An 18684-nucleotide genomic window follows, 5' to 3' on the forward strand; every position below is an offset into this window, starting at 1 on the left:
ATCCCTACCTGGGACTCCCCCATATACAAATGCAGGCTGTTAGTCAACCCAAATACTCACCTTGCCAAACCGGTGGCTTTACAGAAGTATTGCCCAGTGCTTCTCTCAAGGGTTGGAGTATCTATAGCAGCCATTTTCAACCACTGTGCAGTGGCACACTGGTGTTCTGCGGATGGTCTGTAGGTGTGCTGTGGGCGTTTGGGGGAGGATCATTTGTTAGTAGGGCCACTGGGAGATGCGAGCTCCTGGTGTCAGTATGGTGTGCCTTGTCAACTGTCAAAAAACTGATGGTGTGCCTTGACAATTTTAGCGCCTTGTCAGTGTGCCATGAGATGAAAAAGGTTGAAAATCATTGATCTATAGAATCCTCCAGATAGGAAGATTGGCTTCCAAAAAGAGTACCATAATGAAAACTGTGCTGTTCCATTACTCTTTGCTTTGTTTTCCTGGAAGAAGGATGTGGGTGGGCTCAAAAGCTTTAGTAGGGTGACACCTTGGGGCTGGAGCAGTGGAAGTAAATCAAAGTATTTGAAGGGAGAGAGGAATTGTTTCTAATGAGGAAGTGCTTGCTCGAAATCGTGGACAATCAGCCCTGCTCTAGGCTGTCCTACCATTCCATATCTTTAAGGTGGGATGAATTGCTTTCAGTCAGTGTGAGGACTACATAATAGTTCTCCCCCCATGCTGAGATAGCACGTAGTGCCTTTTTATTTAATAGGCTGTTTTTCTCCATTTAACTTGTGATTATATGGGAGTGGTTCCTATTCAAGATCTGAATCCAACTTCAACTTCCTAGTCTGTCTATTAAACAACAGTGATGATAAAAAAGCACATAAGTAGCAGGGTCTTTGTGTCTTGTCTTCAATGTAATGGAATTCTCTCTCAAGGGAAATGGCCCAGCAATGGGCAAGGCTTTTAGCAAACCATACAGTATAGGCTTTCGTGGACTTTCCCACTTTAGATATAGGCTGATGGGTTCTGAGCTGTCTGTGACAGATCAGGAGAGAGATCTTGGGGTGGTGGTGGACAGGTCGATGAAAGTGTCGACCCAATGTGCGGCAGCAGTGAAGAAGGCCAATTCTATGCTTGGGATCATTAGGAAGGGTATTGAGAACAAAACGGTTAGTATTATAATGCCGTTGTACAAATCTATGGTAAGGCCACACCTGGAGTATTGTGTCCAGTTCTGGTCGCCGCATCTCAAAAAAGACATAGTGGAAATGGAAAAGGTGCAAAAGAGAGCAACTAAGATGATTACGGGGCTGGGGCACCTTCCTTATGAGGAAAGGCTACGGCGTTTGGGCCTCTTCAGCCTAGAAAAGAGACGCTTGAGGGGGGACATGATTGAGACATACAAAATTATGCAGGGGATGGACAGAGTGGATAGGGAGATGCTCTTTACACTCTCACATAATACCAGAACCAGGGGACATCCACTAAAATTGAGTGTTGGGCGGGTTAGGACAGACAAAAGAAAATATTTCTTTACTCAGCGCGTGGTCGGTCTGTGGAACTCCTTGCCACAGGATGTGGTGCTGGCGTCTAGCCTAGACGCCTTTAAAAGGGGATTGGACGAGTTTCTGGAGGAAAAATCCATTATGGGGTACAAGCCATGATGTGTATGCGCAACCTCCTGATTTTAGGAATGGGTTAAGTCAGAATGCCAGATGCAGGGGAGGGCACCAGGATGAGGTCTCTTGTTATCTGGTGTGCTCCCTGGGGCATTTGGTGGGCCGCTGTGAGATACAGGAAGCTGGACTAGATGGGCCTATGGCCTGATCCAGTGGGGCTGTTCTTATGTTCTTATGTTCTTATGACTGCCTTCAGGAATCACTGGTCTCTAAACTGAGTTTTTAGTGATGTTCCTTTGAAATATATGCATATTTTGTATTCCAGAGGAGTGGTGTGGTATTTTTGAGTGCTTTGGTGAACAAAATATGGGTGTAATTTTAGTAAAAGAATATTAAAGCTCATATCTAAAATTTAGGCCCTGTGAGCTTGAGCCAAATGCTGAAATTCCATTTCTTTTTTTCTTGTTAGCACTAGTAGACTGAGGCAGTTCCCATCCTCAGTACATTTCCTACCTCTCTGTATTATTAATTTGTTCTGCTTTTCATTTGGGTTTGATCATTACAAGAGCAGGACAGTGGAACTCTGATTTCTAACCCCCACGTCCCCCCCAAAAAAACCAGCACCTACTGAACAGTTCCTTGGGCCATTAGATGTTGCCTTCAGAATTCCTCCTTTCTTGAGGGAAAGCTAAGGGGCCAAGAGGTTGACTGTTCTGAGAAGGAATTCTGCACTGTGTGCAAAATGAATCTGATCTCACACTGAGTGCCTTCAAAACACAAGCATTAAATAGCTGCCAACTACAGAACAAGTGTTGCTGATCAAACAGTTCAGACTTTACACTCACCTTGCCACATATTTCGTCAAGTTCCAGGGTTCCTTTGTTGGCATTCATGGGCAGTGCAAAGGGGGTTGGTGCTCATTTGATTTTTTTTCCGCAACATAATGTATGCCTCACCCCCCCATCCCCACCCCCCTGTGCTTAAATTTCATTGCAAAGTGGCTTGAAGAAATCTCTGCCCAGGTTACAGCAGCCTAGACTGATTCCTCTCACTGCACCGTCCCAAAACAGAAGCACATGCTTTTTTTTCAGGTGCTTCTGACAAAACAGAAGCAACAGGTGTTTTTCATGTGTTGTCTTGGTGGCGCCCACTGGAGTAGACTTGCAAATAACCTGTGTTTGTGGTAACATGCATCCATGTGAGTGCAGACTTCAGATCAGCGATGATTCCAAGAATTAAGTTTGCAATTAATTTTGAGTTTGCAGCTTGGAATTTAATTGATTCTAAGTTTGCAACTCAGGTATCCCCAAACTTAGCCCAACACTCTAACCACTACACCACACTGCCTTGCAAGTTTCAAACATGGGATTACAGACTGACTAGAAAGTTGGCCAGCCAGCATATAGTATTGAACTTCCCTCAGTTTGGCTGAGTGGAAAATTGGTTCTGCTGCACCCAGCTGAACCTTTTTGAGTTAATAGGGGTGTTAAAGCACACAGAACTGTCCATGTTTCCATTTGCAAAGTGAGGGAAGGTATGAATTTGAGTAAGTCAAGTGTGAATTCCACAGCAGTAGAAAGATCACATCCACCACCACCACTGCCACTAGTAGTACTACAGTAGTAGTAGTAGTAGTAGTAGTAGTAGTAGTAGTAGTAAGTTGTTATTGTTGTACTACTAGTAGTAGCAATCAGTTGTTTTTGTTCCACTACTACTGCTGAATACAGTCCAATTTACACCACAGTAAGCCTCACTATCTTAAATGGGACTTGCTCCTAGACAGCGTGCATAGGTTTGCAGCCTGTAAGTGTGCTCTTCTGGATCTCCTGTCTGCTTTTAGCGATCACCCATGCAGCCTGTCATGCAATTAACTCTCTAACTGTGAGCATTAGTAGGCTTTCTAAAGTAATTCTTTTTTGCAAGAAGAAAGGCGACTGGGGGGGGGGGTTGTTCTTTCACAGTGAGCCTACTTTCCTGTGGCAGTTTCCCTTCTCATTCCTGGAGAGAATAAGTTCCCAGACAGGAAAATAAAATTGCAGAGCCTTACATCCCAAATCATTCTTATTTGCAACATCCTATGATGTCTAAATGAATTCTTAATTTTGACAGTCTGGCTTTCAGTGAGATTAGCATGAAAGGGATCTCTGTGTTTGTTTTTTACAACACCCCCCCCCCCCATTTTCCAGCAAAGACAAAACAGAACAGGTAAATCTGGCTAATGGTTACAAGGTCTGCACAAAATATGCAGAGTCTGCCCCCCATTTCCCCTGTTCAATTCCTGAAAGACCATTCATAATAACTACAAATGACTAGCACAGAACACCTACAGCATCTGCACTGAGAAGGAGCCCTGCTTAGCATTCTGTCCTCTGTCCTGGCACGTGCTGCTCAGAATCAGAGGGGACCTGTTCTCTTGCCACGTCGCGTCTGACCAGGGACAAAACCGTTCATTTTCCATTCATAGAAATAATGTGATGGCATAAGGAGAGCTGGCCATGTGGAGATTGAATTAAATTTTTCTGATTAGGAGCAGATGCTGGCAGTCTCTTCTATGGCAACACAAGGCATCACGCAGGGCAGCTTATAGTGCTCTCAGTATGTGAGCACCTGAATCCTTAGGGGAAATGAGTTTCATCTAGTTTATTGTCTGTTCTGGGTTCCTGCTGCTGTATATTTGTGATGAGATGGGAAGAAGGAAATATGAGAAAGCAAGAGTTGACATTTCCTTTGCAGCCAGCTGTTAATAGGGATATGACAACTCAAGTTAAGAGGTGAGAAGGGAGTCATGTTGTCAAAGATTTGACCATTCTAAATCCCACTCCATACCTACCCAAAACTCTTATAAAATGCACACTGGGAGACTGGGCCACCAGCTGTGATTCCTGTTAATCAGCCTCTATGGGATAAGGCAGGATGTGATCAGTTCCTATAGAATAAACTGTGCATTCCATTGTGTTAAGGCCACCTGTGGTTCCTGTTTAATGTGAACCTATGAAGCTGCCTTATAGTGAGCCAGTCCTTTGGACTATCTAGCTCAGTTCTGTGTGCTCAGGCTGGTAAAAGTTCTCCAGGGTTCCTGATAGGATTTCCCCCCCCCTCCCTTAACTTTACTATCTGCTATGCCTTTGTGCTATAGCTCCATCCCCAACTAGGTGAAAAGGTGTTGGAATCAGATAGGGAGTCAGCGATTCATTCTCTCGCTCTCTATCTCTCACTCACTCTTACACACACACAAAACAGTATCAGTACCACATAATGCCTTCATTGACCTTGTGCCATAAAACTCTTAAACCATGCCACACAAGGACAGCACCTTCTTCAGGCAATGAAAAGTCCATAGTTCAAGGCGCTACCGAGGATGTTCTTCTACCCAAGCATCTTCAGTTGCATCAAGAAGTTTGCCAGAAGGTAGCACACTTGTCAATTTGAGGGCTTCTCTTTGAGGAACGAAGTAGGTCATTTATGCAATTGTGTTATGTAGGGCAGTTGATAAACGCCAGCCTCTTCTGTCTCCCCCTCCGGAGTCATAGAAATGCATGACAGTTTAATAACATGCAGTTCTAATATTCAGGAAATCAATGTTTCCCTTGAGCTCTTCTGTAGGAAGGCACTAGTATGTGTTGAGATTCTTTTCAACTTCCTAAAACTGCATCTGCAAATGTGTACCATATTTTCATTTTTTTAGCATTTGAATGGAAGTATTGAAAAACTACTGGTAATCTTTGGGGTACGAAAAATGGTCTCGTTATCGTTTCATACAGCTAGCAGACCATATGTTTTCTCAGGCCTTGTGTCATCCTCTGAACCTGAGAAGAGCCTTGCTAGATAATCCCAACAGCTCATCCAGCATTGCATTCCCCAAAGTGGCCAACCTTATGTTGCCAAGTTCACCAAAGAAAACGAGGGCAACAACCCTCTCTAGTCCTTCCTAGTTACTGGCATTCAGAGATGTACTGGGTCTGAACCTGGAGACAGTGTGTATTCATCATGATTAGTAGCTACGGATAGACTTTTCCTCCATGAATGTGTCTAGTCTTCTTTAAATCACTCCAAGCTACTAGGCACTACCACATTATATGATAGCAAATTCCATAAATTAATAATTGCACATTGAATGAAGAAGTCATTCCTTTTGTCTGTCCTAAATCTCCTGACAATTGATTTGCTGCTCCTTCCACACTATGCATAAGTTTATAAACTTTAATCTGGTCACATCTAGATTTGCAACATGGCAAATTGGAATTGTGTGGAGGTGCTGCTATTTACATCCTCTTTAGAACACCCAAATCTCCCCATCTGTCTGTCTGTCTGTGTCTAACAGGCAGATGAAGGTCAAAGGGGCTACAGACAGCAGGCATGGTCAAAAGCCAAGGTGATGTTGTGGTCTGAATAATGGACTTGACTTGGAAGATCCAGGTTCAAATCCTTGCTCAGCCATGAAGCTTGTTATTGGTTACCTTGGACCAGTCACTCTCTCTCAGCATCACCTAACTCACAGCGTTGTTGTGAGCACAAAAGGAGGGAAAGAACTATGTATACCACCCTGAGCTCCTTGGAAGAAGGGTGGTATAAAAATGTAAAAATATTATATGAAAATAGACTGAGATAAAGTACCAAAGTAGGTAAGGATCAGATTGGCCAGAGGCAGAAGACCAGGCTAGGGTTGAGTACTGAATAAGGCAGTGATTTTCAATCTTTTTTTGTCTCAAGGCACACTGACAAGGCACTAAAATTGTCAAGGCACACCATCAGTTTTTTGACAATTGACAAGGCACACCGTGCTGTTGGTGGGGAGCTCACACCCCCCCTTGGTCCTATTAACAAATGACCCTCCCCCAAACTCTTGCGTCACACCTGCAGACCATTTGCGGCACACCAGTGTGCCACGGCACAGTGGTTGAAAATGACTGGAATAAGGCAAGGAACTCTATGCTGTTGCTACAATGACTGACATTGTTCAGACTCGGGAACAAAGCCTAGAATAACTAAGTTCCTGTTAAGTTCTCCCATCCCATCTCCCAGATCTGAAGAGCTACAGTGACGGTTTTGTTACTATATGGGTGGTGCTGCACTGTAGCAAAGAGGGGCTGATATGATATCCCACTCTGATGAGGGGATGGAGCATGGAGTCATTGACCTGAGCTGTGCTGCCAGAGATTCAGGTGCCTTCCATCCAAGTTCGTCACCTCCCCAGTTGAGTAAACCGGAAACAGACACTGCGTAAGGCTCAATTTTAACAAAGAAAACCATTTTGTATATTTCCTGCAGCCTATTTTTAAACATTGTAACTCAATTGTATTTCACTTTGTTGCTTGGGGTATTACTGGATGTCCAGACAGCCAGACAGATAATACTGGCCTTTATCTCATATGCTAAATGACCGAATGTCTGTCTGAACAGTGTAATGGAATCCTATGGTACTTCATTACATCTCCTTCATCATTCATTGTAGTTATTTATTTACTCTGTTAACACAATTTAGCCCTTTCCATCTCATGCTGGATGGTGAGTTACATCACCATTCAACGGGTAACATCTTCCGTTTTCCCTGTGAGACCTCAGCATTGAATTAGTGAGCATTAGGCCTTTTTCTCATGGTTTTAACACAGATACTTCCATAATTACAATATCAAATCTATTTTGTTTCCTCTACAACAGAGTGTTTTCTTTTTCAACCTTCAGGAAACTTGTTCCTGGGTTCCTCTGATGGTCCGGCAAGGAAAGACTGGATCTAGGAGAACACCTTAGAATGCCTCTGCATCTACTCTCCACTACCACCATTCCCCCCCCCCTTCCGAAACTTAGGGCACAATCCTAACCAGGTCTACTCAGAAATAAGTCCTATTTTGTTCAATGGGGCTTACTCTCAGGAAAGTGTGGTTAGGATTGCAGCCTTAATTTGTGTGGGTGGGTGGAGGAACCATGAGAACAACTGACAATGGCAAACTGCTAGCTTGAAATTTCCATCCTCTTAGCAGCTTAACAGAGATGTCTGCTTTGGCTTGGTCTTGTCATGAGAATGGACGATGGCTGGATCCCAGAAGATCTCCTCTATGGAGAGCTAGTGCAGGGAAAGCACCCTACAGGTAGACCACAGCTGTGATACAAAGATATCTGCAAGATGAATTTGAAAGCCTTAGGAATGGACCTCAACAGATGGGAAACCTTGGCCTCTGAGCGTTCCGCTTGGAGGCAGGCTGTGCAGCATGGCCTCTTCCAGTTTGAAGAGACACTTGGCCAACAGACTGAGGCAAAGAAGGAAGGCCCATAGCCAGGGAGACAGACCAGGGACAGACTACACTTGCTCTCAGTGTGGAAGGGATTGTCACTCCCGAATCGGTGTTTTCAGCCACACTAGACACTGTTCCAGAACCACCATTCAGAGTCTTTCAAGACTGAAGGATGCCAGCTTAGCAGCTAGGTGTACTTTGAGCCCACCCAAGTTCTTCTATTGCTCTTGGGGATTTTGGGACCAGCAATGTTAACCCTTAAAGCTAAAGACTGCCCGATGCCATAACAAGTGTGAACTGTTGATACTATAAATTGCTAGCTTGGGGTGTTTGGGGATTTGGGCTTGAATGTTCATTATCTGAAGGACAAGTATGTGTGTTTTACCATTCTGAACCTTTCAGTTTTGAATTTTAATCTCTAATTCTGGACCATTCTCAGCTGCAGCCATATGGCCCCCTGGGGAGTCCTGGCACTTTTGAAGGGGGGCACAGACTGGTGTTCAATACTAAATCATTTCATGTTTGTGTGTTTGTGTTGTGTCCTTGTTTGATGAGGGGAGGGGGGCTGGACTCTGAGCAAAGCTCCTATGGGCCTTGCCCCCTCCCCAAAAGGTTGGGAATGACTGCTCTGTAGTGTACTCTGAACAGAACTTTGGAAACTGCTGGACTTCCGGACTATGGTAAGAATTGGTGGGGGGGGGGGGCACCAGTTTCACAACGATCACAGTTTTTTGTTGTTGTTTTTTAACCTACCTGGGGGGTCTCACTAGCCTCTAGGAGGATCCAGGAGGCTTGCAGGCCCCTCAGTAGGCCTGCTCACTGTCCACATACCTCACATCACCTATCAGAGGCCACTTCTGGTTTTCATGTGAAAACTGGAAGAGGGCTTTGATCACCAATTGGAGCCATTTGGAGCAGTGGGAAGGACTGGAGAGAGGGCTGCAAACCTCCCAGACCCTCTCAGAGGTCAGCGTGATTCCCCATATAAGTTTTTTTTAAAAAAGCTCTCAGCACTGCCACAATTGCAGTGCTGCCATCAGGGCACCCATTTCTGGGCCATTCCCCTTAAAGGGGGAATGGCCTTATTCTGGTACCCCTGGTGGGTTGCAACCTACCAATTTGGGAACCACTGCTGTATTAAGTTTAATTGAGGTGCTAGTCAGCTGTTGGACCCAATTAATGTCTCACTTAACCTTAAAATATGCTCTGGAATCCACCTAACTCTCAAATGTACGTACATCTACAGTGACTTGGTTAACACAGTCATGGGCTATCACATTCATTGGATGGGGCTTGTGTCAACCCCATGTGGGTCCACCCACCCACATTCCTGTGTGATCCAGTGATAGCACAATTGAGAAGAGGGGTGCAGGCTGGGGAAAAATGTACTCACGCTACCCCTAATAGAACACTGGGATGGAAAATGGGGTTGAAAGCTGACAATCCATACTTCGTTAACTTGTTTATTTTCCTTTTTATAATTCTAGTTTTTACTGACAATCTGTAAGCATTGGGGGGGGGGGCTTACACAAAATCATCATTATGTAATATCTCTGTAATTCACATGGGGAAACTCAATCCTTTCTTGGGATATCTCAAGTCTGTTCTTGGACAGATAACTTTTCCCCCCTCTACCTCAAGAAGAAAACTTTCACAAGATGTTTCCTAGCAGCAAAAGACATAATATCTTGTAATCACAACCTCAGGGGGAACAAGGGAACAGGAAAAGGCAGAATGTACTAAAAGGTAAGAGCAACTCAAAAATAACCGTAATTGGAGAACAAAAACAACAACCTTGAAACACTTTATGGTTGGTAAACTGCCAGCGTCCTTTAAAAAAGGCTGATTATTTCACAGCACACTGCAGTGGGTAGCTGCATTTATTCAAGGTGAGCAAAACAAAAATCCCCCAAATGGTTGTATTTGTAGAGTTTTGTCATTTCTGCAAATGTAGAGTGTGGAAAGTTAGAAGGCGTCTTACCTCCTGGCTTTTTTACTCAAGCCAGAGTGAAAAGCCAGCTTTGGATGGTATGTAATGATCCTGAGCCAGTGGATTGCCCCTGGAGCCAAGGTGGTCCCATTTAACTTCCCATTTTGAAATTTCAGTCAATTTTCAGCAATCAATGACAGTTTCATTCAAAAATAAGGGGTCTGCACGATCAACTTCTGGGCATGCACTAACAGTGACTACTGTTTGAGACACCAAGTTTCATACATGTCAACCATATTCCACAAAATACTTGCATAAACTATGAACATAACTTGATTTCAAGAGAGATTCTCTTGGGAATTTAATCCAGCCAAGTGATGCAAAGCAGTAGGGATGACTCAGGATCTCCTAGTGCTGCTGATTCTTATCTCCAACCCCCCAGTCCGGTGGTTGATCAGCTATTGTCACCATTGTTCCTTCTCCTCGTCCTTAATTTGAAAAGGAACATGAGAATGGAGCAGAAATGGATGTGTGGTGGGGGATTCTGCTATATTTTTGTCCTGGACAATTGTGTCCTGGTCAAATGCATCCCAGTCATTGACATCCCTAAACATGTGTTTCTTTTGTGTGCCTTGATTATTTGCATTCCACTATAACTGGGCAACAAACAAACCCCATCTAATATAAATACTCATATTGGGACACAAATGTCCCAGGTACAAAAAGGGAGGGGCTCAAATGTCCAGGAACATTAATGACTGGGACACATTTGGCCAGGATTCAGTTGTTTGGGATACATTGACCCTGTCACTGTGGTAGGGATAAGGGTGGTGGGCTATAGTTTTGGTGATGCAACCAAAGTTGCAGGATTTGTAAGAGCACTTATTATTATGTGTATAATAATTTATGCAAACTTATTATTTATGTAAACTAAGAAGATGGTTCCTGGTTTCAAGGGGACTCAAGGGCTTTCAAGGGGACTTCTCTAAAAACAAGAGATAGATAGGAGGAGGAGGATGCACTACAGAGGTGGAGCCAGGCAAATGTGATGATTGATGCATACAGAATCAGGCTTAAGTGCAATCCTATGCATGTCAACTCAGTGTGTAGAATTTCAGATTAGTTACATCATTGGTGATGCAGTCCTTGAAGAGAAGGGGTCAAGTGGCAGTTGGTCCTGCCAGGACAATGAAGAGGGCCTTGGCACTCCTCCTCACTCACTGATGTTGCTCAAAACAGCTGCAGCTGTCAGAGTCTTCCTGCAGCCATTCCAGACACTGGCATTGCTAGGGGGTGCGGGCCGCACCAGGTGATGCGTGGGGGGTGACGTGCCCTGGGGAGGACTTGCTAACTTCGCGGCTTTTGGAGCTACCCTATCATGCCATACACCATTGGATGCAGAATTTCCAATGGAATGCAATGCAAAAAACAGAATTGAAATAGCTCCTTTCGTTCAAAAGTTATGGCCAACAAACCGGAAAGAAAAAATGCATGGAGCCCTATGGAAAGTGAAAGTGAGCCGTATTGCGTGTTTACTCGCGAGTAGGCATACTTGCTATAGTCCTACCTATAGTGGTTGAAAATGGCTGTGCTCCAAAAGGGCAGGCTGAGTGAAATCCAACGACACCACAATGGTCTCGATCCAATTTATGCAGCCCCTAAAAACATAAGAAGGAGGTCCCTGCCTCCCTCCCAGCTACATCTATTGAGCCTGAAACAAAGCCACGTGGCCAAGTTTACTCACGAGTAGGCAGACTTGCCTTAGTCCAGGCAAGGACTTGAGAGGAATCAGGGTAGGCTGAGAGGACTCCAAAGATGTCAGAATGGTCCTGATCCAATGAATGCAGCCCCCCCCCAAAAAAAAAACACAAAAGGGAGAAGGAGGTCTCTCCCTCCCAGCCCTATGGAAAGCTAAGCAGCCTCAGGGTCGCGTTTACTCACAAGTAGGCAGACGAGCCTTGCCTGGTTTTCAGGCCAGGCAAAGGGGAAAGTGAGGACACCAGAAGGGTCCCGATCCGATGGAACTGAAGCTCAACATATGTTCCAGAAGGCAGCCTCTCCCCCCCCCCAACTAAAAAGGACCAAAAAGAGGCTTGAATGGTAAGGGGAATGTTTTTCTGCACTTGTAAAGCCAGGTGGGTCTTTATATGGATATGCCTGAAATAGAAGAATTTTAAACTGGGCACTGGGGAGGGCTGGAAATCTCACCAATTCTTTTTGGGGGATTGTTATTGCAGGCAGACTACAGAGTAAGCTCCATTGACCACTATGGGACTTACTTCAGAAGAAAGTCTACTTACTTCAGAGTAGACATGCATAGGCTTGTATATTGTATTGGCAACCTTCAGTCTCGAAAGACTATGGTATCGCGCTCTGAAAGGTGGTTCTGGCACAGCGTCTAGTGTGGCTGAAAAGGCCAATCCGGGAGTGACAATCCCTTCCACACCGGGAGCAAGTGCAGTCTGTCCCTGGTCTGTCTCCCTGGCTATGGGCCTTCCTTCTTTGCCTCTTAGCCTCAGACTGTTGGCAAAGTGTCTCTTCAAACTGGGAAAGGCCATGCTGCACAGCCTGCCTCCAAGCGGGCCGCTCAGAGGCCAGGGTTTCCCACTTGTTGAGATCCATCCCTAAGGCCTTCAGATCCCTCTAAATGAGAAATTTCTCTCCTTGACAGATCCGGAATCTGGCAGCCTTGTCTCTTGAAGGGCAACGATGTCCATCTGCAGTCTGCTCAGCTCCATGTCGATGACAGCTGTTTTGCGTGCGTCGTCTATTTCTTGCAGGTCATCAGAGAAGCCAGGTGTCATTGTCCTAACGTTCCAGGTGCCCAGCTTTAGGGCAGTAGTTTTCTGTTTTCTGTTGCATGGTGCAGAGTTGTCGATCCGCTTGTCGGTTTTCACCCTAAACCCCACGCACCCCATGAGGTTAACGGACCGTGGCGAGGCAACACCTTACTGGCTGGGGACTGCCCAGCTTAAGGCGGGTGGTAGCTGCCCAATGAGATGCAATGATCTCTCCCACCGTCGGAAGCAGCCCCTGGCGTCATGCTCTACGCCAATCGAGCAAAGACTTATAACCGGTAAACTGCTGCTTCCCGTGTTGTGCCGACGCCGTATGGCGAAGTTGGAGTGTCCTCTCCAGTGCGTGAAGCCTGGGTAAAGAAGGTATGGAGGATAGGCTGTTACCCATGCAGCAAATCCCCCCTCTCCACGTCGCTGGAATGGTCCAATGGAAAGGCAGACGCCAATACGGTTGGTTCCAGCGGCGTCGCAGGAGTTGCCAGAACGTGACTGTGTTCAGCCATGAACTGCCTCAGGGACTCCGGCTCCTGATTTTCCCTCAGGTTGACTCCTGAAGCCTTTTCCACAACTGGTTGTAGCCACAAGGCAGTGGAGGTTTGAGGTCAGAGTTTCCTTCTCTTAGATGAGCTGCCTTCCTAGGCTGATGAGTCCCATCTACCCGGTATTGCAAGGGAGAGCAATACTTCCGTTTGCCTCCTCCCTGCTCGCCCTCTGCAAACCCTCTCTCTCCCCCTCCCCCTCTGCAAAGGCTTGAGCTCACTGCAATTCTACCCACACTTTCCTGAGAGTAAGCCCCATTGACCACAATAGGACCTACTTCAGAGTAGATTCACTTGGTGGAACAGGACTGGCTCCCCCTTATGGGATTGCCCACCACCACGCCCACCACCTGGGGCGTTACCCCGCCCACTGCATTGGGTGATGCGCAGGCCTCCTGCACCGGGTGACGCGAATCCTAGTGACGCCACCGATTCCAGACACTGATCAATCATAGAGTTGGAAGGGGCCTAATAGGTCACCTAGTCCAAGCGCCTTTCTTAGGCAAGAAATCCTCTTACAGCATCTCCAACAGGTACTTGTTGAGCCTCTGCTTGAAGATCACCAGTGAGGGAGAGTCCACCACCTCTCTCGGCAATCTGAACCGCCCTTCCCGTCAGGAATTTGTTCCTGATGTCTAATCGAAATCTCCTCTCTTGCAGTTTGGACCTGCTGGTTCAAGTTCTGCTTTCAGTGACAGCTGAGAATAAATTGTTCCCTTCTTCCATATGACAGCCCTTTAGGGATTTGAAAAAAGCTCTCATATCCCCTCTCAGCCTTCTCTTCTCCAGGCTGAACATGCCCAGTTCCCTCAACCTTTTCTCATAGGGCTTGTAACATCAATTTAACATCCATAACTCTGTGTGTGTGTCCTTTTTAACATTCAATACGAGTAGCCACCACCAGATGATGCTTTTTTTTGAAGGGGGGGCACTGCTGTTGTGTGCTGCTGTAAGACAGAGCCCTTGGTTTTTCCCAGAATGTCAAGCCTGTTGGGTGTTCTCTCCTTCACCTGAACTGTTTAACTTGGTTTCTATTGACTTGCCTGTATTCTGGCCTGTTGTGTATTTCTTCCCCCCTTCCTCCCCCCCTCAGATTTTCTCCATCCATCTACAACCCTTCAGCGCAAAAATATTTTCCTTTTCAGGGCGCCTGTGATGATTAGTACTGAGCCAGGTGATGAATGTGAACAAAAGGGTAGCAATTACAATTTCATTAATCACTTAATAATTGGGGTCTGTGGCTCTGTTGTGACTCCAGGCTTTCCCATCCAGAGGAATTAAGGAGAAATTCTTATTCATCACTAGGTCACCGGCCCTGACAAAGGCCTGTTGCTAACAATAGATCTAATCATTTTGAGATGCACTACAATTAAGAGGCTGTGTGATAAAGGAGGCAGGCCACTGGTCCCACAAGACCCAAAGCAGGAACCTTTCTCTTTACACCACTGATTTAACATTAAATGCCATCCATTAAATCCTCATATCTCTGGAGGTTTATAAGTGTTTAAAAGCTTTAATAAACTGAAACTCAGCTTGCTGTCTGAATTCCGTAACAGTGGGTCAGTCTCACTCTACACAAGGACGTTTGTTCCCCCTGTACCACAAAGGCATCCAATTTCTGCTAAATCCTATCCACATAGCAAATGAAATAAAGATTGAGCAAGTTATAAAGGAGAACCTGGAAAGCACTCCTCTGTTCTTTTTAGACTGGAGATGGGGCTATGCTAAGCAAGTAGACAACTATCAATCTCACAGTAACAATCTCACAGTAGGGAGATAGTCTGGCAATAATTCTCCCTGATATGCTAGTTTTCTCCTTGTGGGACATTTTTTGCGTGGAGAAGCATTAAAAGACAAAACAAACATTGCCAACCCCCCTGTCATTCTCACAGCCATCACTTGCAGTTTGAAATGCAACCATTTGTTCTGATGTTTCATTTGCCTGTATGTGTACAAAATGCTCAGCCATGAAATTAAGTGCGGGGCTGAAAAATAGGTTCAGAGCAATGGGCGTGTGCTTCATCCTGCAGTGTAGGGGCAGCATGGAGGCCTCTTCAAAGTAACAGAATGTGTGTTCCCTTTGGTTGGGGTTCCATTGAGGCTGCTGGGAGGTTGGATAGGATTGTACATTGACTTAAGTAAAATAAAGTTCCTGTTCTAAATCAGAGCATCAAGTTCTGTGCTCTGGGAAACTTACAACCATGCCGCAAGGTCATCCATGCCTCCCCCCCCATTGCTCCCAGCATCTGCTATTCAAAGGTGTACCGATCGGAATATATGTGGGTTCCTGTGCATTATTGCGATCATAGCTAATAGCTGCAAGTAGACCAATCCTTCATGATGATATGTCATCATTTTGCAAAGAACCCAAGAAGCTTCTGGTTCAGACAAATGATTATTGCAAACTGCAAGCTGGCTGCAATTCTTTTCATGTAAAATCAGTTCAGGTTCATAGTAGCTGTGAACTGTACTACAGTATATCTTTGTGGCTCTTGGGGGAAGCTTTTTGGGAAATTTGTTGTATGCACATGCTTAGGAGCAAGGCTGAAAACTCAGTGGTAGATCACATATTTTATGCTGAAGGTCCTCCGTTCAATCCCTGCCATTGCCAGTTAGGACTGGGAAACACTGTTCTCTGTCTGAAACTTTAGAGAGTGCCTCTGTTACAGTGTGTAAAGGATTGCAGCCTTAGGCCCAAATCCTAACCCACTTTCTAGCACAGGCATAGCTGTGTCAGTGGGGCATGTGCTGCATCCTGCAGTTGGGGAGCGCACACGGAGGCCTCCTCAAAGTAAGGGAATGTTTGTTTCCTTACCTAGTAGCTGCACTGCCCTTATGTTGGTACTGGAAAGTGGGTTAGGATTGCGCCCTTTGTCACTGTTGAAATCCTATGCTTAATGGATGGATGGCCTGATTCAGTGATAGGCAGTTTCCTATGTTGTAATTGCCTGGCAAGGAATAAGAATGAGTATAGTTGAGCAATTATGTCAGTTTGATATCCATCCTCCAAATTTGCTGTAGTCCTGCGAGTGTGTCTTTAAAGAATGTATAACCAACCTTTCCCATGCCAAAGCAAATGCATAGTTATACAAAGTTCCATAACTGTATACAAACAGTAAGTAAAATCATCATCATCAATAATAGTAAGTGTTAGACAGGAAGACCAGGAAGATAATGACAATGAATCATGCCCTACACCCATGCAACAAAGTCGATAGGCTCTATTTACCCAGAAGCCTAGGTGGGCATGGGATGTTACAAGTTCACCAAATTATACAAAAGGGAATTACAAGAGTATGTATAGTGAAGAAGATGCATTAGATGGTCTATTAGATGCATAGATGGTCTATGTGTAAAAAAAAAAAAAAAGCTAAATACTGGAAATGGTGATGCAATAACAACAACAATGCTGGCTTATAAAAAAAAATCAAATAAGATCAGGGAAGAAAAATGGCAAAGCAAAATGCTCCATGGCCAGTACACAAAAGTTTTCAAGTTTCAAAAGACGTTGCAGGAAATTCTGACAACAAACAACCAAACCTGGCACTGGCTAAGAACATATAGATTGAAGAAGGAGGCAGAGGGATTAATTTTGGCTACCCAAGACCAGGCACTAAGAATGAATGTATATAGAGCCAAAATTGAGAAAACGTCTACAGACAGCAAATGTTGCCTGTGTAAAGATGCTGATGAAACGGTGGGCCACCTGGTCAGCTGCTGTAAGAAGATCATCCAGACTGTCTGCAAAGAAAGGCACAACAAAGTTGCAACAATAACTCACTGGAACTTGTGTAAAAAGTATAAACTGCCACCGGTTTATGGTGGAACTACAAAACTGGTGGAACCACAAAATTGAAAAAGTGGTAGAGAATGAAGAAGTCAGAGTGCTCTGGGTTTTTAGAATACAACTGGCAAACATCTACCACACAACGCACCAAACACAACCATCATTGACAAGAAGGATAAGAAAGTCTGGGTAGTAGACATCACAATACCTGGTGACAGGAGAATAGAAGATAAAGAACTGGAGAAAGTCAGCAAGTATAAAGAGCTGCAAATAGAAAATGAAAGACTTGTTACCAATTGTCATAGGGGTCCTGGATGTTGTCCCAAAACACCTGGATAAGAACTTGAACACCATCAGGATGAGCACAGGCACCATCAGTCAATTACAAAAGGTACGTACAACAACATTTGTACATTTATAATGTAAACATATAAAACAAAAAAATTAGTTACCTATCCTAGGACCTTAGAAAGGACTCAATAGGTGGATATGTACAAAATACAGTCAAAAACATGTGCGAAAATTGATGATGATGATGATGATGATAGCAGCAGAGTAGAAGAAAAAGAATTGGAAAAACCAACAAAATACAAAGATTTACAAATAGAAATTGAAAGATTGTGGCAGAAGAAGACCAAAGTGATCCCAGTGGTGACTGGCGCCCTTGGTTCTATTCCCAAAGCATAGGACCATTTCACCGACGTGGAGAGGGGGGATTTGCTGCATGGGTAACAGCCTATCCTCCATACCTACTTTACCCAGGCTTCGCACACTGGAGGACACTCTGTTCCAGAACCACCATTCAGAGCGTGACACTATAGTCTTCCGAGATTGAAGGATGCCAACAACAAGGCCCCACAGAAATAACCATCAATCAGCTGCAAAAAGTAGCTTTCCTGGGACTGTTTTGTGACAGTATTTATAATATCAAAATAGCCTCTTAGGATGGACTCGATGTCTGGATGAAACAAACCAGTCGATAACACCTACCTGATTGTGCAGAAATATAATAGTAGCAACAACACCAGGGGGAGGCCACTATTTGGTTCTGAGAGAGGCTGCAGAACCAAAACACTATTACAAAGAAGGCAGACATCAACCCATCACCTAAACACCAGGTGGAACAGAATTGTTTTGAGTCCACCCCTAAAAGCCACAGAGGGGTACACTGATGAATGTAACTGCATTTTGGACAAAAAATATGAAAGATGTTTGGAAATCTATATACATTTTTAACCATCCTGAGGGTTTGATATGCTAATTGATACTAACAACCTTTTAATGATTTAAAATGTGGATTGCTTTTTTTTTTCCTGGTGTGACTTAAAAGGCCTCTGGTTAGATCAAAGCCTGTTGCAAGTTAAGTCAGAGTTTGATGCAGGGGGTGTAATTCTGTTGCCACTTTTCATATTTACTCTCATTTGCATTGGGAATGTGCTTAAAAAAAGACATTGGCCTCGTACATAAATCAAAGTGGTCATATTTCCTAGATGTTGCTACTGAAATAGTTAACTAACAGCAATGCGTTTCAGCAGTGGTGTCTACCATTGTTATTATGTTAGGAAGTATTTGGGTTATGTTAGTATTTGGGAAGATGTGCCTTCATATGGTATTGAACACAAGCCTTATTTTGCACAGATACTTCCCCACTTAGCATGGTCTTGCCTGCTCCTATCCAGGAAGATCATAACACATCAAAGAAAGGAATGATATTCCAATACTTGCACACTTTTAATGGTAATACTTTTAATTTAACAAATTAAGAATCAGCCCACAAAACAACCAAGTATCACATGCCTTTAGAACACACCAACTTTTATGTGCCTTTG

General features: G+C 44.5%; 1 protein-coding gene across 1 annotated transcript in view; it reads left to right on the forward strand.

Annotated features, from left to right (window-relative positions):
* The window catches only part of PCDH11X (protocadherin 11 X-linked), a 733772-nt gene that overhangs the window by 355186 nt on the left and 359902 nt on the right, over positions 1–18684 (forward strand). Inside the window, exon 4 of the mRNA XM_066640189.1 lies at positions 11442–11477. Coding sequence (XP_066496286.1) covers positions 11442–11477 — 36 coding nt within the window. The remainder of the gene's footprint in view (positions 1–11441; positions 11478–18684) is intronic.

This window comes from Tiliqua scincoides, chromosome 12 (assembly GCF_035046505.1).
Source record: "Tiliqua scincoides isolate rTilSci1 chromosome 12, rTilSci1.hap2, whole genome shotgun sequence".
NCBI lineage: Eukaryota > Metazoa > Chordata > Lepidosauria > Squamata > Scincidae > Tiliqua > Tiliqua scincoides.